General features: G+C 40.7%; 1 protein-coding gene across 2 annotated transcripts in view; it reads left to right on the top strand.

The window, feature by feature from the left end:
* The window catches only part of BMPER (BMP binding endothelial regulator), a 150098-nt gene that overhangs the window by 27984 nt on the left and 98427 nt on the right, over positions 1 to 23687 (top strand). For both annotated transcript variants that reach the window (XM_083822120.1, XM_083822119.1), the window contains exons 4-6: positions 6250 to 6332; positions 7840 to 7930; positions 8742 to 8824. In XM_083822120.1, the coding sequence (XP_083678246.1) occupies positions 6250 to 6332; positions 7840 to 7930; positions 8742 to 8824 (257 nt within the window). The remainder of the gene's footprint in view (positions 1 to 6249; positions 6333 to 7839; positions 7931 to 8741; positions 8825 to 23687) is intronic.

Raw genomic sequence — 23687 nt, 5'->3', positions numbered from 1 at the left:
CTACCAGAGAATGGAGTCACAGCCCAGGCAACAGCAGGGCTAGTTCCCTGGGATATTGAATATCCAAAGCTATCATAGTTAATTGTGCATTTCTTGGAAAGGATATCAAATATTGTGCTTGAGGATTGCAGCCAATTTCAACTATCAGGGCTGGCTTGCAAGGGAAGTTAGAGCAAGGTTATGAGTTTATCACTTTTCTGGCTACTCTACTAATGCCCTGAAGGAGCCACATGTTTGGCATTTAGTTCACCTGTGGACATTCTCAGTATGAGATAGGTGATACCAGTTTGGTGCCCTGTTGTAAGCATCACCAGAGAAGCTTTGTGTGGGACGCTATAACGTACAACAAATCATTCTATGTGCTAAGGCAAGCTCTTAGAGATAAGGATGCAACCTAATCCATGGATGGAAGGGTATAGGCTGGGAAGATAGTCATATATTGTCTTACTAAAATCTTTGTCACTTTTATCTGAATGACCTAGTACCGGCGGAAACTCATTATGGAAAGAGATGGTTTAGGGACCTAATCAAGTCTAACTTTTCTTGTGGCCTTTCACATTACCTCTCAGTCTCTTGCTAATGTGATCCAGCTCTGAGCCAGGAGGCCAGTTTCTTGAGGCTAGGGGTATATGTTCACCTCAGCATTGGCTGTTTCTAACTCTGCATTTCAAGAAAAGACAGGGATTTTGTAGCAGTGACAGTTTCTGAGGACCTCCGTTTGTGGTGTCAGAGTTGGTTACTTCTGGTTATGCCTAAGAAAAGGTCTCTATTTAATCACCACTTCCTGTGATTTAACTCTTCTTAAAAAGGTCTTAGCACATATGTTTCATATCCCTTTGACATCTGCTATACACTTTAGCGTTCAGTAGTGCTTCAAATTTTAGATTTCCTTGTTACCTTGATTACTATAATTCTCCATTTATGTAAGACTTTTTTTTATGATCTGTATTGTCATGTTGTTATAAATACTTTTGCAGTCAAGCATCAGTTACCCAAACTTCTATTGTCACAGAGAAGTTGTTCAGGACAGTTGTATTAGAAAGTAGTATGAGATTTCTGTGGTAATATATGGATGGATTGATACCTTGTGTGTGGCCATTGTGCCCAGTGCAGCAAAGTAGAAGGAAATAAAAGACCAGGAGGAAGGCTTTGCAGGCAACTGTCCTTTTGCATGACGTTGGTCTGGGACAACACTAAATACTTTAGTAGACTATGACTGGAGTAAGAATTTCTTTTACTTTTTAACTCTGAAATTGTAAGGTGTGCTGATTGTAAACGATTTTGCTGGTGTGAGGAAATCAGGTATAAATAAATAAAAATAAATAATATAAATAATTCATGACACCATTCACAGCCATAAGAAGTCACAGTTTTCCAGTTGCCAGGCTTGGCAATTACATTGGGTATTGGATCAGAAACGAACAGCAGCTCTAACTATATGGTATTTTGGATTGCAAAGTTCTTATGGATCCCACAGAATGAATTCTCCCTCCCCCCAGTTGGAATGGGCATCGCTCATTCCAATGGCTATTTTATGCTGCTGTGTTGAACACCCTTTATACGGTGCCTGTGCCTCACAACTATTGGGCATGATAATTGCAATGGGTCAGCTACAAATAGATTTGATTGTTTGCAGTTACAGAGGAAAGAGTTGGATTTTCTCTGTTTAGAGTGAGACTTAAAAAGCATGAGATTTTGTATATGTTTTCATGCTTCAGTGTTGACAAAGGAAGACCAGGATTACTCAATATGAAGTTTAATTTTCTAGTAGCTTTACTAGAAGCTTGTCAATGGCTTTACCATCATTAAGAGATGTGAAAAAAATTATGTATGTGATTCACAGTTCTGTTATTTTGCCCAACAGATTAAATATTGCAGAATGTGCAAGTTATTGTTTGTTTTTGTTTTGTTCATATTTGCTTTTTTTTGTTTTTGCTTGGCTAGAACTGGTATTAGTGCTAGCATGCCTGGATCCTCCCTGAGGATTAATTTATCAAAAACTAAATAAAACATGTCTTCTGACTGTTTTATTTTTCCTGGTTTTTATTTTCCATGCCAATAGGAAGGTTACTTTTTAAATAGAAAGTGGAGGGAAAGCAAGAAAAAAAAAACTAAAAGGAGAAGAAATATGCTAAAAAAATAAGGGATGGGGAGCAAGTCTATTGTGCACCAATCTATCATTTTCTCTTGGGAGAATATGGAAATGACTTGTCTATAAAACTCTCATTAGCCTAAAATAAGCAAAAATCTCTTCTGGAATCTTGTTAAGCAATGTCAAATTGAGTAACAAAAGATTGTTTTTAATGAACTCCTGAGAACACTGGTTGAGTTTTAGCACTACTAAACTGTCTTTTCCAGTCAATTTCCCTCTTTTCATGATACTGCTCTGTGCTTGGGTGTCTGGGGAAGGAAGAGGGTCATTTAAAAACATTACAGGATCTGGAATGATAAATTACTTCCTGATTGTCAACTTGCCCACATGCCAATAATGAAATCTGCTGTAATTTGCATTTTTTTTTTTACTTCAGTAAAAAAGTAACTTCAGTTACTTCAGTTGCATATACAACAATTGACCAACTTCAAAGTATTTGGTGGTTTGGTTTGATTCAGATAAGCAACTTTCAGGTTGCATGTTTATCCAGGACTTATCTGAACTATTTGAGTTGAAGTTGGTAATAGGAACAAAACCTACAACTAACTGAAAGTTAATATTTTACATTAATAAAACACTGTTTGTTCTAAATGAAAGAAGTTTGAAAGACTAAAAAATTAGGACACACACTTTGACTGATAGGAATCACATTAACTCCATTAAAATTGATATAGACCAACAATGTTTAACTTTGTTCCATGTGTAGAATCCTAAAGGTTTTCCTGATGGTGTATGTGTCATGAGATCAAAATTACATATTCATGTTGGCTTTTGGAGTTCCCTTCTTGAAAACCTTCCATCTAGCCTTTTCTTTTAATGTTTTTAAGTAAGTGTTCAGACTGAAGAAAGTGCTTGTCATTTAAGTGATTGTGCTAGACTGTTCTTTCTTGATTTATTATTTTCCCCTGCTCTCCCTTTCAAATGGTAGATGGAGGTAGTAAGTTAATGTACTAACATTTCCAAAGGGAATTAAAATGGCTTTTAGGAACTTTAAGTGTGTTTGGACATACTCTGTTGTAGAAATAGGCATCAGGGCCTTCGCTTAGGTCTTTGGACATGAGTCATGTAACGAATGCTACTTTACAAGCCAAGCATGGTGGTGGACCTTTAACCATGGGTGAGCTAGGATGGCTCAACTAAGCTGGCATGTTGGGGCAGGAGGGTTTCACTCAGCTGAATTTGGGTGAGGCTTGTAGACTTCCATGTTATAATTAGGTGGGTTAGAAAAGAGCAGGTAGATCTTAGCAGGTATCTTCTGGGAGTTTTGTACATTGAAAGTGAGGATCAGAAGAACTAGCTGGTATGTAGGTCTTGTTTCCTTTCCATTTTGAAGAATGGGTGGTGGATATAGCTCTGGTGTTTGCACTGGGCTGCTCTGACTCCCTTACTCAACCTACGTGCCTGTGCCAAAACTCAGAAGCAGTCTCAGTATCCCTACCTCTCCTGAAGACTTTTTGATCCTGGTTTCCCTTTCCAAATTTCACTTTTGCTGCCTGTAAGCTCTCCCTGCCATAGTGATATCTGTTGTGCCATCCACCAGTGCTGACAACACATTTTATCACCAAAGGCTGGTGGGCAGGTGGAACTTGGCTCCCCTTGCTGCTTTCCTCAGACATCGGCTGGTGCTGCAGGGCAGAGGATTTTGTAGCAAAGCTTGGGTATGCACTTCAAGTGAAAGATGTGAGACTGCATGGACACACCACCTTCATGCTTTCTCAGCCAGACTAATCCTTGAACTGAGGATTTCAGTTTAATATGCACATCTGTACACACATATTAGCCCAGGGTCATTAACTTTCTTACAGAGAAAACACTTTACATGAAAGAACATAAGTGGTGAGCAAATATGCAAGGTATTTTGGAGTCAAAATTAGTTTTTAACCTGGGCTGTGGCCCTGCATCATGTTGAAGACTCCAGACCTACGTGGTAAAACATGCTCATGCATGTTCAATAACACAGCTTGTTCCATTTTGAGTACTTGGAGGACAAGCACATGTGTAAATTCTGTCTCAGACTGGGACCAGAATCTCTGTATGGCCTTTTTTTTTTTTTTTTTCAAATTGAGGATGCTAAAATGCTTTGAACAGACTTTGCTTTTTGTCAGGTCTTGTAGTGGGAAGGAAGTGAGACTATGACAAAATTTTGTACAAATCTATGTGGCTTTTTTTGTTTTGTTTTCTTTTGTACAAACATTAATATAGAATTGATATTTTTCAGAATGGGATTTTAAAATGCTTAAGAAGAGCATAGGGCTTCAAATTCTTCTTCTGACATGTTGACATGTGTAACAGCTGACAAAGAGCGTAATTAATATACTGAGAATCTAAACACTTTTTATTATTCAAAATTACTTCATAGAGGCTTTTCTACTTTAAAAAAAAAAGAAAAAAAAGGTGAGATTCAGATCTATATTTCAATATTTATCAAAGGTTCAGTTGCCACAATCAGCTCCTGCACTACTGATCAACTCTTTTAAAAAGATATCTGCTTCAGCTTAGGCAAGTGAAATTGCCAAAGCACCTGCAGAATTCTCTTGTGTCCTTAGCACAGAAAAACTTCTGAATGCTGCAAATACTGAAGTACAAGCCTCCTTTTGTTTAAGGTCTTAACTGGAGGCAGTCAACAAATTTGTAAATAATCTTCATATACCAGGTTCTCTTTAAATTTTTGTTTAAATACAAAATGATTTTGTTTGTATTTGAAGTTCCTCAGCAGTTTGGAGCTGTGACCCTGAAGTTTGCTTGTACACTGGGTTTGAAGATTCACTGGTGTGGGACTGATAACTTGTCTTTATTTTCAGAGGGGTGCAAAATGTAGTCCGAAGCGGTTCAGGACAGGGCACCCTGCACATCAAACAATGACTGTTAGAGTAGCTGCTAAGGTTTATGTCTCCATGGCATCATTTGACTGATTTTATTTTTGTGCTTGATGACTCTATGTATATGTCTGTGTTTCAAAGTATCTGGCAGAACTCCTGTTGATTTAATGGGCTTTTTGAACAGGCCCATTTGAATAAAATAGACTAGGAAAAAAAAACTTGCAGCAGTAAAAGGAAAATGGGCATTTTTCCTGCAGAAAGTGGGGTATGTATTGCTTTTAAAATTTTTGTTCAGAAACACTTTGGCTTTCCAAAAAATTAAGTTTTAATTGGAACAATTTTGCATTATTAAACAAGCTTTCTTAATGAATACTTTATTTTCACTTAATAAACCTTTGCTGTTTTTGTCTTTTTTTTTTTCCTGGTGAGGTATTTTATTCTTCTCACTTTTTCCTTTTGATTCTCGCTTTTGCAAAATATCTGAAAATGGTGAAAAGAGTGGGAAGGAACTAGTATAAACATGTAATCAAAAATATGAAAAATCATTATGTATGTATTTTTTCCAAAAGGCTTTAATGAAACTTCATTTTGCACAAAAATTGTGTGCAGAGCCTGTGCATGGGTGAACCAACCTGTTAACAAAGTTGTGATATTACACACAAAGAGACATGAAGCTAAAACCTGTGGAACTCCAAAATGTCCTTGCTCACCACCCACATAGAAGAGCTTGTTGGCTTTTAGTTTACGTGGATGTTTATACCTTCCTTCATGAAAGTAGGAAGGCATAAAGGAGGGGTAGTGCTGCTGATGTCAGTGCACCCATGCTGAGCTGAACTGTCTGAAGAGCTCTCTCAGGGGGTTTGGTTAATGCATAGGGATGAGCTGGGTGATGGGCACTCCTGGATCTTCTCTCACCCTCTCTCCTCCCTCTCCCTCCTCCACTACAGCGGTAGCTGAACAGTCCCTGAACAGGCTGCTGAATTGCCACTGACTCACCTTTTTATGCTGTTTTGTTGCTGATTTTGGTTTGTTTTGAATGGTCAAAATTTGTAAGCAGCCTGGCCAGTCATGCACCTGGAGCAGATGTCCAGGGGGCTGCTGCCAGCTCTCCCAGGGCACGATTGTGCATGTCAGACCGAGCTCTCTGCTCTGCCTCTTCTGGTAACCCCAGGGAGAGGATAGGACATGTTTGGGATGCTGCTCTGTGATCCTCATCAGCAGCCTTCCAGGGGATCACTGCATTCAACCGGGTTAATGTGGTTTTGTCTCTTCCTCTAGATTGCAGTTTTGGAGGAAAGACATACAACAGCTCTATGAAATGGCACCTCCCTAACAATCCCTGTATTACATACCAGTGCCAGGTAAGGATGTTGTGAGCACCACAGTAATTGAGTTGTGAGCTTTTCCCATAGAACTCTGAGCCTTTTTCATCCAATCCAAATAACCAGAAATATTTTATAACCAAAGCACAATAGGGGCTTTGCATTTAAAGCAGCTTAAATCCAGTCATATGTGGCCTGCTACAAGCAGACATTCAGAAGGGTAGGTTGTACATGACCTGAGCACTGTGATAGCCAAACAATGCTGAATGAGTGGTACAAAGCAGTGACATTTCCTGCTGTCTCAATCTTGAAATAATTCCTCCTTTTTCAGCATGGTAAGCCTTTTCTGAGATACAGGTTATTATTTTAATAATTGGATACTTTTGTGTGTATGTGTCCATGGGTTTTACCTGGAATGTTCTTTAAGAGAAACCCATAGCTAAATCTTTTCTTTTCTTGGGCTTCTGCACTGTTAACACAGTGATATTTTTGGTAGCTTGTCTATCTGTAACTGTAACGTTTACAAGATTGTCCATTTCCAGGCACAAAACAAGTAATTAAGTAATCTTAGTTTCTGTCTGTGAGTAAAGCTGTGATTTCTGCTGATAACTTGATCCAATTTTAGTAATAGCACTCAGGCAGCTACTAAGAATTACAACCATTAGAAACAGGAGAGATGACTGAGTTTGAAGAGCTTCCACAAACAGGATAAATGGTTTCAAGATTTTTCTTTCTGTGATACTTCTACTCTATGAAACCCACACATGCTTTTAAAGATGGGTACACTGAGAAGAAGCATTCTGTCTCCTTGCACTTAATGAGAAGATACTCAAAGCTTGAATTTAGGTACTCTGACTGCTACTAGCTACATGAAATTAGCAATTCTTTATTGCTTGTTTCTGTGTCTAAATGCACATCTGGGTAATCCTGTTTACCCTGGACCTGTACATTTAAAAAAGCAGGTTTCCCTTGCCTCCAAGTGCAAAGCTGCAAGCAACAAAAAACCAGAGCAACCTTTTGTGCACAGATCCTCACACCTAGGTTTGTTCAGGAGGACTTTGACTCCTTAAACAAGAAGTACAGGAAATGTTAATTTACTAATACTTATCAGGAGAAGCATCAAAGATAAGTGTCTCCCCTCTACAGAACAAAATGCGTTTATCTGCTTTCTAGGTCTTTTTTCCTCCAAGGGGAGAGGGGGAGGATGCCTTGTGTCTGGTCTGTTTCCACCAAAGCTGCATGGCAGATTGCTGAGGATGTCTGATAAAGCAGGATTCCTTCTCCTAAGAAGGTGCTTGCTTTCTTACCTGATGCATTTTAAGGCAAATCCTGCATCCGGAGTCAGGGAGACCCAAGTGGATCTTTTGGCTGTGAATTAACCTGAATCCTGATACCAGGCAGCAGCTACACAAAGAAAAGAGGCTTTGAAATCCAGCTCTCCATGGCATCCTCCATGCTGTAACTGTACAGCTAATAATAGTGGAGTTTTGCTTCTTAAAGCATCCACAACAATAACAATAAACATGTCCGATCTGCTCTTTTGCAGGAGGGAGTGATAATAGAGTCAGAGGTACAGTGCGTTGTTCATTGCAAAAACCCATCCAAAGTTGCAGGGATGTGTTGTCCTATCTGTCCAGGTGAGACTTCATTGGGAGATGCTGTTCCATGTGTGCAACTGTATTTGTAACGATAACCTTTATTACCTGGGATGTTTGTCTAACTCCGTTATATTTGACCAGTTACTAAAATGCAGGCTGCTTCAACACAATGTGGTAAATGATACAAGAGCATGCTTAATATTTTTTAGTAGAGGATATACAGCCTGTGAAATCGACTGCCTGTGGCAACGGCCACATGTCTTTACATTATTTTTTCAGAAGGTCAGTCTGCTGGTTTTCCCTGGCTGATAACTGGGGTTTTGTTAGTAGGGGAAGTATAAGAGTAACCCTAAGAGAGAAGATTGATTTTTTGAAGGATAGTGTGAGTGGGTTGGCTTTGCGAAGCACAGTGGCAAATTAACCTGGTTTTATTACTAACTTGGTTTTAACAGTTTGGTTTTTTTAGGCAAGCACTGCTCCTGTTGTGGTATAATGGATTTATTGCATTTTAATTTGTTATCAATTCTGCCAACATCTAATATAAACTCGGAGTAAGAAGGAGTAAGTAAGAAAAAGCAAATACCTTAGAAAAGTGTTTCAAAGCTGCTTTTAATGGAAGACCTGACTTAGCCTTGCCTTCATTGGTACAAATTCATCTTCTATAGAAGGATGCTGTCTTTCCCAAAAAGGTATTTTGGGGGTCTCAAGGCCTTTGTAAAGGCTTCTGAAGTGATTTGTGTCAGAGAGGATGTAAGATTTACTTTTCATATATTGTCCTGTGGAAGGGTGTGCAACAGTAAAAAGGCAGTGTGCTATCCTGAGCTAAACTTACTCAAATGCTGTTTTCCAGGTTGTATATTTGAAGGGAGACATTACAATGAAGGAGAAGAATTTAGGCCTGAAGGAAATAAATGTACCAAATGCTCTTGTATTGTAAGTATTTGCCTTTTGGCAGTTTATCTCCCTGTATGAACTTCAAAAGGCACATTATTATTGTCATAACAAAACAAAAAAATATAAGGAATTCAACACTACCGTGTGTTCTTCTCTCCTCTTGCGTTTAAGCTTTCTATTGAAGATTTATTTCTGCACTAATATATTGTGTATCTCATATTTGCAGTTTATCATCTTTTTTTGTGACCGTACACTGTGTGCAAACAGGGCATGGTATTTGAGAACAGGTTGATGTGGTAAATTAGTGATCCTTTTTTTATGATAGGATCATGCAGGGAACAAAATGCTTTTTGGTTTCCATCTATTGATCAACATTTACTAGATGTTTCCTTAAACTGATCTTTTGAAAGGATTTCTTTCCACAGCAAGAGTCTTTGCTCTGAATTACTGAGTGAAAGGATGAGGATAGCCTCCCTAGGCTGTCCCACGTGGATTTTGGCTTGATGCTTAATGAAAAGGTCATATCCTGGATTTCATCCTTAACTAGCAACAATATAGAGAGGAAGTAATAATTGCATCCTTTGGGTAATGAGCACACGCTTCTCTTTCACTTCCATTAAGTTAAAAGATAATGCTGTATGAGCTGGGGCAAATAACTTTGACTTCACTGGTGTGATCCGTGAGACCAGTAAATGCAAAGCTCAAATCACTCTTTTGTTGCAATTGATGGGCTGGCTATCAGCAGAAAATGCAGAACTGGGAACTTTACATTCCAGTGGAATGCCACAGAGTCTTATCAGTACCAGGCACAGCTCTCTTGTATCATTAAAACAAAAAATATATACATTAAAAAAAAGGGGGGGGATAAGGGTAGAATTCCAAAATGAGTATGTACTTATACACTTATTTAATGAAGCTGCTGCAGAGAACTTGGACTGTTTTAAGGGAAAACAAGTCCTGCTAATCTGAAAAATTAATTTACACTAAATCATCACTGCTTCTGTGGAGAATTAGGCAGCTCAGGTTGTTTTTTTTTTAAGTTTAATCCTGTAATAATGAAAGCATGTCGTCACACTTGTCACTGTGATATATGCCCCTGGCTCCTGCTCTGCCAAATGCCTGCTGTCCCAAGCAGAGGAGCATGTCTGCCTGCATGCTCGCTGGGTCTCCCTCACCTTTCAGCTGTAGTGGCAAAGCAGCACCTTTACACTGCAGCTCTCCCTGGTGATGCTGCTGAGGGGAAGGCAGGTCTGAGTGGTTAAGAAGTCTGTGGAGGCATGCTTGAATCTTGTGAGGCTGTGCTTTGCTCTTTCCTGAATACTAGACAGATAGTGCCTATTGCCCAGTTGTTGGCATGCCAGTATTTTCTCGATCAATTTTCCTTTGTTCCCTAAATAGCAAAAGCAGCTGTGCCTGGAAGAGCACAGTGGAAGTGTGGTATATCTAGGGGGAGAAAAGATAAAGAAATATAGGCATATAGGGTCAGACCTGAGGGCCCTTCCTTGACAGTAACCAGTCCCATGGACATCAGAGAAGGAAACGCATCAGCTACCGATAGTAAGAGGTTTAAAGCCTCAAGCAAGAGGCTTAATGATCCCTTCTGAGAAAGGTGGTGTGACAGTTCTGGATGTTAATGACATCTATATAAAACGTCCACCTTTAAGGCTGAATCTTACAGAGAGCAAAAGAAACAGTGTCTTCTGTGTGTATGCCATACCTGACTCCCCTCTCTCCGTAATTCCTTTTTCTACTACCTCTTGCCAATTTCCTTCAGAATTTGGGCCTATGTTAATTCCTACATAATTTAAATTGGAAGCAAGTAGTGGGCATTCTTAGGGCTATGATAGCTGTTTGCTGTCTGCTTTTGCATTTTGGGAGTGGTTTTCCAGTCGCTCTCTTATCTAAGCAGTTGGTGGATATGCAGATACCAGTGTAGTCCTGTGATATGATGGGAACAGGCTTGTTTGTGATGTGCAGTAACTTGTGCAGGCTTTAATAGATTAAAGGCAGTTTCTCACCCCAGGTTAGATTTCTGGGGTTTGAGGCCGTAACTATTTAGTGAGTATCTCGTGGAAATGTAACAGAGGTAGTGACACAAATCATTGCCAAGGTACTTCAGGGGTGGTGGTGGTGCAAAATACTCTCACTTTATTGTGAATTCTGGATTTTACTTCTGATAAAAAGAAGTGGGGAAAAAAAAGATTCTGGACGCCATAGGCCACCACTGTCCTTGGGGACTGCAGGCAGCATTGAACAGGAAGAAAGGAAAGAGGGAAAGCTGTGGTTTGTTTCCCAGAGAGATGTAGGGCTGTCCCACACTTACTAAATTCATTACAATGAGTAATTACTTACAAAAAGGAATTTTACAGTTACAAAATGATGCGCTCAACACTCTGCATGTGCCAGAAAGACAGGACTGCAGGGCCCAGCCTTCAGAAAGCTCTTTGGTTGTTCAAGTCTGTGGTATTTTCAGCTCAAAGTGGTGCCTACTAGATGCTACTGAGCTCCCAGGGAATGCGAAGTGCCATTAAGATGTCTTTTTGTTGTTTTTAATGCGTATTGTTAGTGCAAATCAGGACAAAGCAGGGATGTCAGGCCTTGAGGTGCCCTGTCTGCACGGAGGCCCCGGCCATAAAGGAAGTGACGGCAGGCTGACGCGTGGGCAGTTTGTTCAATCCTCACCCACCATGCCATCAACTTGTTAGTGTGGTTTCTGCTTACCACCACTTGTGATCCTAGTTATTGTCTACTGAAAGCCAGACCAAACCTACCAGGCTCATTTCACATAGGTCACTGAAACAATCCATTAGCTAATAACTTTTGGGTTGCTACCAAGTCAGGCTGCCCTCGCAGGAGCGACGTGGGGATGAAAGGCTCCGTATTCCATTACCACTTTCCTGAACAATCTACTCCTTAGGGTGACTGAGATTTCTTGCCAAAAATGAAAATGTATCACCTCTCACTCAATGCATATTGCCTGTCAGGAGTGAATGAGCCGGACTTTAGTGACTCTGTTTCTCTGGGGAGATGCATTTGTGTAAGAAAGGTGGACAGGATAATAGGGATCTCCTATCATGTCGGCTGAAACCCAGCTGCCTCACAATAATTCATCTGTCTAGCCTGGTCCTGCTTTTCTTGATAGGCCAGTGGAGTGGTCTAGAGAGAGCTTGGATATTTTCCCTACCATAAGCACCTACTTAAGCAAAGGACTGGCTGTTTTAATCAAGTGTTATTTCTCAGATACTACTTTTATGAGCTCGAGAGTGTGTTTCTGCTTGCGCAGTGAGAGCACTTGGCTTACATGTTTCCTTTCCTACAGCCTGCATTAAAATAGTCAGACTGTGATTATCTTAAATGTTTTCATTTTCTCTTTTGATGTAGCATGTTTGAAAAAGGAAAAAAAGAAAAAAACAACAGAAGGGCAGGAGAGAGAGCCAGAGAGGGAGGGAGGAGAGGAGGCTTGGCAGGAGAGTGACCTTGCATGAGAGTGGTAACCATGGAGAAGCTTATCTTTAAATGGTAGTATCCAAACTCATAACTAGCTCCCTTTGACTGTGGGTGCATTCTCATTCTGATGTTACCCAGACCGTGGGTGCCGCATATTTTGGCATGCGAGGCATGCAGGGGTATGAAGGACCACCATGCTGAGAGCATGCTGTGCTACGGAGGCACCTCCACTGAGGACTGGTCTTCCCCAAAACTCCCAGCTGTGAGCAGTGGGCCGTCCCATTTGGGGAACAATTGGGAGCTGGATTATGGCACTGCTGGGATGGCTGAGGGATGCACGTGTTACCAACAGGCTTGAAAATGGGATGGGTTGTGCTATCCATCTGTCCAGTGGGGAGGCATGTTGTGGGGCTGTCCTCATAGCTGCTTTTCCAAAATGGTGCAAACTGGGTGAAACCTAAAGGGTTGAAAGCAGAGCACAGGGATTTGGATAATGGAATTTAAAAGCAGCCTCATCTCCATGTTCATGCATACACTGGGGGCTTTTCCACTCCTGCACAGAGGGACTCAATGCACACACCATTCCTGGTTTGCAGGTGTATGTGTTGGTCTGTGCAGGAAATGTCTTGTCATTTATGTTCCTGAGTGTTAGGGTGCAAAAACTGCATAATCAAAGTTTTGCACAAAGAAAAGGAAATCACACTGAGAAAATCTGTTCCTAAATCAATGAGTAACAGACGTTGCAATGGCAATAAGTAATGAGAAAGTACATATGCTAGTATTTTGGACACTGAGGGTGGAATTCATCTTGTCTAGCTCCAGCCATTTAGAAGTAATATGTCTAGTCTGAGCTACTTATCTGAGCTCCTCTTCAGTTAATGGGGGGGGGGGGGGGGTGAGAGAGAGAGAGGATGGATTACCCTTGCAGATGCCTATCTTTCTCCACTAACTATAGGGGGAGCCTGCACAGCTCACATGGCTCCTGAGATGGCTGAAGATAACAGGGATGGATTTTGCCCCTGCAGTCAGCTGGGTGATGGAGCACCCTGATACTGTGTTATAATCTTGACTCTACCAGACATTGGGAGCTGCTGGAGTATGTTCTCACAACAACTGATTGCAGGGGATGTTCGCTAGCTGTGGGTACTCTGGTCTATTGGGAAACTCATCATTTAACAGGGGGAGTGTGTAATTGCATGTACCCCCTGCAAAGGCTGGTAAAAATTAAATCCTAACTTTCATCCTTGCTGCAGTGCCAAGTGCCCGTCATCTTGAATTTCCATGTACTTGACGTGCTTTGATACAGCTCCAAATTACCGCAGGTGCTGTCTGCCCCCACTTTGAGGGCTAAAAAATGGAGACAGTCTTAGTAGGGTAGGGATGGAAAAGCAAAGAGTCTTTTGGTAAGAGTAGGGCTTGCTTGCTCAAAGTTAGTGATGTAAAAAGAAGTGGTTGGCTTACAGGTGGATGAAAGTGGAGAGCAGTAAGCATTCAGAAATGAGATATAGAGAGGTCCTCATTGTTTCTCTGAGACTTCATTCTCCCTGCTGCTGTACAGTTTTCTCCAGATTTTTTCATAAGTCCAGAAGGTTTGGTTTTCTATGCTAATAAAAACAGTCTTCCAGGTAGGTGAGGGAGTATGACTGTGCAGGTAGGTGTAGAACGTTAGGGACCTGGTTACGTGTTGAACTTCAGCAAGAAAAATAACATGGCACAGACACAAAGACAGTGTCCTATTTTTTCTTTATCTGATTTTCTTCAGACTTAGGAAAATGTACCTTCTTCACTGGGGACTGCACACTACACATGCCATGTCTGAAATATTAAATCTAATTACTTTTGGAAAGACCAAAGTCCAAAATATGGTTTGGACATTTTCTTTAAATAGCGGTTGGAAAATGCTATGAATATTTTTCCCAATTATCTGCATAGCCATTTTAAATCTTCTTTTGATTTCTCCCAAACATTTTTTTCCCTCAAGTAACAGTAATGAAGTAATGAATAAAATTAATCATTTTTTTCTGAACTACAAGTACACTCTGGTGTAGCAAAGCAAGTGTGCATAGTTCAGTGTAATTATTCAGTGTAAATGAGTTGTATTCATAAGCAGTTTGTATTGTTGTGGTGAGGTCTAATTTCCTTCCTCTGCAGATACTTGAATGTCATCCTACGTGTATCCCACCTGCTGAGCTTTCTAGTTTACCTGCTCCGTGTGTGTTCCCAGCTCAGTCTGTTCCTGTACAGAAACCTTTTTAATTTGGTGTGGATTGAAGGAGTCTTTCTGTACTGTGAGAGTCTGTGCCCAGTCCAGGCACATTTCTAGGAGAGCAAAACTACTGAGCAGCTTCCTAAAGATCCAGGTGACTTTTTAAAGATCATGGGCCCAGAACATATGGCATCTTTTTCATATCCCTTTCTTCATCAAAACCCTCTGCTTGATTCCTGAAGGGCAGAAGGGATAGTTCAAAAGTACCTCTCATATTTCAGAAAGCTCCAGGGTCCTCTGGCTTTGCTTCCAGATGCTCTCCCTTTTTCTCTATCGTTTGACATAGGTAGCACTACCTGGTTATTATTTCTGAGATGACATCTATGGACACTAGTAAAAGATTGGTGTCCATTGTGTTTCATGTCCTAAGGATGTGATTCTTCTCCCCAAGAGAAGAGAGTTTGGACTTAAAATTTGTAAGGAAAGATAAAAGGGTTATTTGGCAGATTTCTAAGGGGAATTTTTCCTGTTGGAGGGTGGAAAGGCTGAGGAATTGGAGGAAGAAGCTCTACCTTCATCAGGCTAGTCTTGTTTAGACCGAGACTGTCTTTGCATTTTGATGATCCAAGATGGTATTGTGATGACTAATGAACTTAGTGATACTAGAAGACATGAAAGATTTAAAATTTCCTGGGTACCTGAAGGGCCTAAGTAAGTGCTGGTTAACATCCCCTCATGACTGTGCATTGCATGAACGATCACTGTTGGAGTACAGAGAAAAGGGTACAGAATTTCTTGTTTAAATGAACTGAACGCATAGAGCAGGGTGCACATTGCATTCCTAAAGCATATAAAGAAAAAAAAATAAGTTGACCACTTCTAATAATAAAAGCTTATGGCTTGAGTGTAGGTTGCTGTAGTTCTTCAGAGCAGAGGAACAGAGCTTATGCTGTCAGGTGTCTGTTCCCTGTCTTGTTAAAGTTTTCCTAATTAACAGGCTGAGATCGATTGTTCTTACTGACAAAGAAGAATTAAGTACACAGAGCTTTAACAATAATGGAGAGCTGTTAACAGGCAGCCTCTGATGAGGGGACTATTTTTTATTGGCATTGAGCTGCAATGAAGTCTGCAAACATCTCTGCTATAACTCACTCCTTGCAAAGGCAAGAAACTATCATTTAAGGAAAACAGCAGTAAGATGGCAGAAAACAAAGAACCTGGTTAAAGTAAGCAAACAAAAAAAAATTCTGGCCAGGAGGGGATGAAAGGGTTGCACGTGGTTTCAGAAGGTTTCACAAAGGTTTTATGTGAGCCCGCTGTGGTAGTTCTTGTAAGTGGCTTCAAATGGAGTATGTGTGTGGCATCTCATGGGAATGCTTGTGTGCAAAATTGATTTGGGTCTAAAAGATTCCCACAAGTTGTGGTAGGAAGCAGTAAAAGCAATAGCTCGTCAATTAACAGGGCCTTTGTTTGCCAAACATTTTATGAAGAGTCCAGGACCCTTCTGGCTAGTGTTACAATGAAGGAAAGGCTGAGAAGAGCAAGAGGTCTTGGCTTGCATGTTTGTCATCCTTTCAGTTAAAAAAAAAAAAAAGTGGATGTCACAGGTTCGGAGGTTGTTATCGGCTAACAATAGCTAATGCTTTTAAATTGCACACATCCCTCTGTGTCCCAAGGCAAGATATTTTAGTATGTGCAATACTGCTAAATGAATTCACAGAAGAGACTTTAACTGTGTAACACCTTGTTTTCTTTTGCGTGTTTTTTAAGAGGAAAAAAGTTTTGAGACAATACATTGATATATGTGGGGCTTCATATCCATCCCTACCCCCCATAAATATGACATCTGCATGACTTTGGGTACCATATTTATTTACTGAATTGTGCTGTAGCCATTGATCATGCTCATATTTAATGCCTGTTGTAGGAGACATAAAATGAAGTTTGGGATCATTAAGTTTGATTTGCTGTTGAGCTCTAGCATGATTGCCAAATTCCATCTTGCCTTGTTATCAGTCTGCCTACGTTCTCCTTGCTCTCTCCACTAAGTCCTACAACAGGTTTTTTGTTTTCTGCCCTGGAAGCATTGAATGTTGCTAAGGGAGCAAGTTTCCAGCCCTGCCTGATACAACTGTTCTCCCGCTTGGATATGCTATGATTTAACATTTCTTACAATGAACTAGTCATATAGAAAGACTAGTAAAAGTTCCTTGGATTCCATCAACTTTTAAAATATTAATGAACATATAATTTTATTTATTTTCCCATTTAATGACAAGAGGCAAATGCATTGGATAGTAGAAGGGAGAAAAATGGTACCTAACAAATTTGATTTTCAAGATTGTGACAGTCTGAAATATTTTTTTATATAACCTACCCTCTTATGCTGAGAAGCAGGATAGGCAGAATAATTCAGTGAGTATCAAAATAGGTATGGGAAACAGGAAAAAAAAATATGCTTTGAGATATGACAGTGATTTACTTATTCTGCCTTTAACCTGTCAGAAATAAAATTTGACTAGGGGCCAAACTACCATAACATCTTTGGCGCTCAATCTGAAGGAAAGATGCAGAAATCCTTGAGGGCAATTTAGGGTTGGAGTCACAGCAGGACTTGAGCCCCCAGCTTCCATTGTAGGTGCTTAAATACTAAAAGTGGGATGTTAAAAATGTTTTCTAACGCTGGTGATAGAAATTGCCTGGATGTTTAACTTTTTCCCAGGAAGCCCCACTCCCATGCTACCTAAACTTCAGTCCCAAATGTGACTAGAACACCATAAACTTGACAGTCCCAAGCTTCAATAAAAAAAAAGGGGAGTTTTCAGCTCTCTGCCAGAAGCTTTGTAATGAAGCAGTGACATTTTCCACAGAAAGCAGTCTTTTTCTTTTCTTCTTCTTTATATGGGTATTTAGTGCCATTATTCAATATTTTGTGCTAAAATCATTGAAATAGAAATTTCTTTATTGTCCCTAATTGGGTGTTAGAGCCAATGCAGTTGAAAGTGCAAAATCTGGATTTCCAGAAAATTCAGATCTGATGTTTGAGGTATCTGAGCCCAAAAGAACTGAGTAGCTTGTGTGCTTTGTGTGGTTTCTTTCCCCTTCTTTTCTCCAGAACAGAGCACCAGGAGCTTTTGTGAGTAGGACAGAAGCTGATGTGCCCTTGCCAATAATATCTTTCTTTACGCCGGGGGGGGGGCAGGGAAGAAAAGCAAAGCTGGCCTCAGCTCTGAAAGTATAGTGGTGAGTACAGTACTGTTCCTTTTACCATATTCTGCCCAGCACCCAAATATTCAGCACTCTGAAGGAAAAAAAAAATTGAAAATGAAACAATATATGTGAAAATAATTCCAAGAAGCCTAAGGATTTTGTGCTTTTCAGTGCTCAGTCTGTTCTCTGCCTCCTCTCCTAGTTGCAGCATAACTTTTCTTCTTTTGGATGAATCTGAACAGCAATTCTTCCCAGCAATCTCAGTTCCTGATGCACTATTTGCTCTCAGCAGCTAGCTGAACTGCCCTGCTGCTCTCTGTCTTTTGAGGTCAGTTTTTTAATTCCCCAGTGTTGCTGCAATTACCATTCCTCCCCCATCTAGGTGTTTTAGCACTACACTTAAACAAGCATGGGTATGTACATGTCTGGGTACATGCAGGGAGGGAAAATCCTGGGTCTACTACCTCTTTATTTTGTACACTGCATTTTATAGTTGACGTGTGTGTGAAATCTCTTATCAGTAGTAATTGCAGAGTGCCTGTCACTGTGACTTTGTCTTTTGACTGTGAACATCATTCTTACACAGCAAGCACTTTGTAAAGTAGCTAAGTGGGAATAGGAACCATAAAAGTTGACACCTGGTGGAAACCAACCCAGGCAGGCATTTTCTTTCCCCTTGGTGTTGTTACATTCCTTGCGGTGAGCAGTAATAGCTCTGCCTCCTGAAGTACCGGCTGCAGGTTTTTATGCAGTGTTCAAATGGGCATTTCTTGAAGCTCAAGTGTCTATGCTGTTCAGAGCACACATTCTCACTTCATGAGTATTCAGTGCAGCAGAGATAATAGCAAGCAATTATATAAAATGAAGAGTAAGTTACTGGATAATTTGTGGGCAAAGGGAAGGGATGGAGAACAAACATGTTTGTACATCCACAACAACAAAAATATCATAGACCTAAGTAGCATGTTTGCTGTTATTCACCAGATTTTATTTTTTTCCAGTATTTCTCTGAATCTAGCAAGAGACTAATAAGGATACAATTAATACATGTAGTGACCAAAACCACATTCTGCATTTTTTGTAATGTGTGCCTGAGTTTCTAAGTATCTTATCAGGCTGCCTCTCATTGCTGTTATGCTCTGGGAAACCCTTTATATCAGTCTTTCTTCAAACTTATTGAAAGAGAAAATGGCAAAGGTCTCACGCTAGACTTGGACATTTCCTTCTTGTTCCCTGCTAGAGCTGCTAAGACTTTAGAGAGAAGCCCTGTATATACTGATTATTATTTTTTGATTCCTGCATGATTTTTCATGTAGGGCAAAGGGTTTCAAACAGGGAAGACATTCCCTTCTCAGGAAGTGACAAGGTTTAGCAGATGGGAGCCAAGTCATGCTTAAGAAGGACTTTTTTTTTCCATAATGATGTAGTACTTGTAAAGCAATGCATAAAGCACATGGTGCTTGAAGTATGGCTCAAAATCAGCAGGATGCTGAAGCTGCCTACAGCAAGGCAAGGTGCCAGCTTGCCCACGAAAACCCAGGGGTATCCAGATAGTACAGATAAAAATCTGCCATTTCCAGCTCCCCACACATTCCTTCATCTCTCCCGCAATTTTGAGTTCTTTTTCTAAATGCTTGTGCTTATTAAAGTGGGGAAGCAAGCATGTGTCCTGGAAGTGAACAGATGAAAGCAAAGGCAACAAGTGAAATCGTAATTTCTGGTGTACAGGATTTACATGGTATTTGTGCTTTTGCCAATGAAATAAACCAGTAATACTGGAAATAGCAGCTTTAACTCAGTATCACAGAAATAATTCTAAAAGCTCATTTGAAATTCATAGTAACTTTTATCAGATGGAACGCTTTCTCCTAAGGATGACACTTGCCCACAGAAGGAAAGCTAAAACAAAATGTAACATACCACACATGCTGAGTCAGAATAGCCTGAAATATTCATATCTAGAACACCAAAAAGCATATATGTGGTTCAACTATGAAATAAATACGAATTTAACATTTATTAAATACGATTTAAGTACACAATCTCTGGGTAGTGCATAACTTTGAATGTATTAAACTGTGCTTGCCCAAATGTTGAACAGTAATTTGGATAAAATTTAGCCTTTATAAAAGCTTGCAAAATTACTGGTTTAATAAATCAGAAGCAAAATGTTGAAAATGTGTAGGAGTGTGGCAACGTGTCTTCAACAGCCAGAGCTGCAGGATGAGGATGTCAGCCCTATGAAATATTAGCAAGCAGTATTTCTTTCTAGTCTCTTGACAGAAATGAAAATGTTTGAGGATTCAGGGCTTCAAAACTTCAGTTAAGAAAAGAAAGCACTAAAAAGAACAGGTTGGAAATCCTGTAGTTTATCATTATGCTCTTAGTTTTAGCTTTCAGATCCAAAATATAAATGTCCTGAAATAAAACCGTGCTGGATACCACCACTTTTACTGGAGTTAAAGTCTTCCCAACATTGGCTTTGAATCCCTGGCCCTAGAGAAGAAGTTTGTTCTATCCCTTTTAAACCTAACTTCACTTAGACTCGTTGTGTCCTTCCTTATTTGAATTAAATAAGCTGAACTTAAAAGGTTAAAATGAGTGTGGTTTTCTGAGATAAAATTGAGATAACATTGCTCATAAAACTGGAATCTGGGTGTGGGTTGGGTGGTATAAAAATGAGAAACTAATTGTGTCCACCGCAAAGTTTTTATCACCTATTGCTAGAACACTGTCAAAACAGCAGCCCACTGTCAAAACAGCAGCATGATGCCTTTGAAGTTTGCTCTGTGCTATCTCTAAATTTTGAAAAAATCTCTAAATTTTGAAAAAGAAATCCATTTTCCATGTAACCCCTCAGATCATGTGATTTCCTAGTTTAATTAGGTTCACTTCAGTGGTGTTAATTCAGGGATAGACTGAATCTTGCGTTCCTAACTTATTGTTTTGTTGCTCGAAAGCAAATACTGGCAGACTTTACAGAAACATTGCGCGTAACAGCTTGGAGGCTGAATGGAAAATTTAGCGTAGATGGATTAAAGTAATATAATTTTGGGGAAGAGGAAGAGGGTTTTTTTTTTTAATAATGGAACACTCCCCAGTGAAACATAAAAAGTAGCGTGTGTACGTTCATACATGAGCGCATCTGTTTTGTGTGTTATATCCGCGTGCGCTGGGGTGCTGCCGTGCCGGCGCGTGTCCCCATTGTGTCCTCGTTCCCGCTGCTGGGTGCGCGCCCCCGCCCGGCCGCGTGGTGGCGCAGTCGGGTGCGGGCACTGCACGCTGTTGTCTATCGCCACCTGGCGGCGGCGGCCGGGAGCGCGCCCTGGGGCTGCGGGGCTGGAGCTGAGCCCCCCGGCTGCAAAACGGAGGAAAAAGGAGCTGAAAGTTGGACCGGTTTGCCGGGATGATGCTCTGGTCTGGGATCACGGCCTTTTTTTAAGTGGTCAGCTTAAAAATGCTGTGAGAATGCAGTTGTCATTGCGTGTTCTTGTTTAAAAAAGGCCAGAGGGGCCCATAAATTGAAAATGCAGTCACAGAGCTTTTTTTTTTTCCATTTTTTTTTTTATCTTCAATGAAGACTGAATTGTTAAAATAACTGACTTTCTTGATGTCCAGGTTTAGCAAGGTTATGTCAGCAGTGTCTCTGCGTGCTCAGTACTAGGCAGGTGTAAAAGGAAATCTGTCACATCAAGGTGCATGTGCAATCCAAGACCAAAAATTAGGCAGAGTATCAGGAAGGAAAGCAGCCATTAAACAACCCCACTGACTTTGGTGGAACCTCTCAAAATTACACTTCTAAATACAAATGCTTAGTTAAGAGAGAGTGATGAAAATATCTCCCCTCCCGCCCCCCCCCCCCCCCAAAAAAAAAAAAAGTCCACATGTAGCAGACCTAAGGTATTTTCTTTCCTCTTTTCAGCAGAAAATGTGGCTGCAAAAAGTGAAATGTAATTCTGGACAATACAAAAGGAGCAGTTACCCCACATGCAGTTAACTATACCAGCAGACAGGCACTGTGAAGGACTATAAGAAGCTTGACTGTCCCCAAGTAGAAACTGCTAAGTAGAGAAATAGCTCATTATGACTAACTGAACAATTAATCATGATAACGAACATTTAATGAGAACCATATTTGGAGATTTCATCAACTCAATTTCTGCTTAGAGTGAAAATCCAATTTAAATATAATCCCTGGAACTTGAAAGTACTTGGTGTTTTTGTGTTTGAGCTAACTTCCTAGCTGATGATGTTACCGTGTATGCATTTGTACTCAGATGTTTGAGTAATGTTTCTTAATAGTTTTCCTATTCTTTGCTTTCACCTCTCCCAGTAATCATTTCTCTTGTAATGAAACTCAGAGGTTAGCAGGGTAAAACTGTTGGATTTGATTTTTGGTGACAGTGCAGTTTTTGAAATAAACTTTCACATATATAGATTGATTAAAAAAAAAAAAGCAATACTGGGATGACAGGCGTTAATATATGACTTTTGGGCTTCAGCCTAATTAAAATGAAAGGAGAATACAAAGGAAGGAAGCCTAAACAGTTGTGCTCCACTGGGGAGTTTAAAAAGGCAGTATTGAGTTGGATTCCAGTCAGTTGCAAGTTCAAGTTGTTATTTATTATCAAAATGAAGATAAATGAAATCACCAGTCATTAGCTTACAACGTGGAAAGAGCTCTGAAATCTCCCTGCAAATCCCCAAGCAGCTGCAGCAGCTAGCGTGGCTGAACCTAGACTGGAACAGCTAATGGGGTGCGGCCTCTCTCCTGAAGAGTAGCCCATCCTTGTCTGACCATCTTTTTGGCTAACTTGGCTTGCAAGATTGCCTGCACAGTGAAGTGAACTTGTCACCACACAGGATGACTGGGGTGCTGAGCAGAGTTCCTAAATTTGGAGGTGGTGGTTGGCAGGTAGCCACAGTTCTGTGTGCATGAGCTGGTCAGCTTTCAAATGGCCACTGAAGCCAGCAGGTGGGGACAAATTTAAGCTATAATGAGTGTTAAATTTTTTAATAGTTGCTCTTTTGTGAGGCTAGGAAAAGAAGAAGGAAGGGAGAAAAGGATTGGAGCCTTTTGCTCCTTGCCACCCTTGTGAACAGACCATAGGTTCTTAGGTAGTAGGCTGGCATTAGGCCTTCCTCTTTTAGATCTAAGGAGAAGCAGGGCCCACAGACAATCAGTCCCCTTATTCTTTTAATTTAACTAACAGGAAGTTCCACCCCCTCAATTAAATACTTAAGTCCTGTGCAAAGTACTAAGACAGTTTAGAAGGAGACAAAATCTGTCTATCCAAAATTCCCATTTTATTTCCCTCATGTCTGAAGGAACACCTGGGGGTGTGGTAGGCAGGGAGCTGAGTGTGAGCCCCCAGCCAGCGTGTCCTGGCAGCGATGGAGGCCAGTGACATCCAGCCCCTATGGGTACAAACATGGCCTGTAGGTCACTGGAAGGGAGCATCCCTCTCTACTCATCATTTTTTAGCCCATATGTGCCTATTGCATTCAGTTTGGGTCCTCCAAGATGTGAAGGATATCTGGAGGGAGTTCAGGGGAGGTCCTAAGGTGGCTGGGACTGGAGATTCTGTCCCATAAGCAGAGGCTGAGGGACAGGGATGGCTCACCCAGGGGAAGAGGTGGCTTCAGGAGGGGCCTGGCAGTGCCCCTCCAACATCTGTAAGGAGGTTACTGAAAAGGCAGAGCAAAGCTCTTCATAGCAGTGCCTGGTGGGAGGGTGAGAGACAATGAACATAATTTGAAACCCTGGAGGTTTGGACTGGATTTAGTGAAAAACCTTTTCCCCCTGCGAATAGTCCTGCATGGGTGCCGGTGCCCAGGATGTTGTTCAGACTCCATCCTTGAAGGTTTTTCAGACCTGTCTGGATATAGCCCTGAGCACATTGGTCCACACTTTGAGCAGGAGGCCAGACAAGACCCCCCATGGCCCCTTTCCACCTGAATTATTCTGTGGTTCTGATTAATTTGATGGTATAATATTATCACTCATGCACCTACCCCTTAGTTTCTTTAAGCAACCCT

This window comes from Anser anser (assembly GCF_964211835.1).
Source record: "Anser anser genome assembly, chromosome: 2".
Classification (NCBI taxonomy): Eukaryota; Metazoa; Chordata; class Aves; order Anseriformes; family Anatidae; genus Anser; species Anser anser.
Note: the sequence above shows the minus strand (reverse complement) of the source record. Positions and strands in the feature narration are given on the sequence as shown.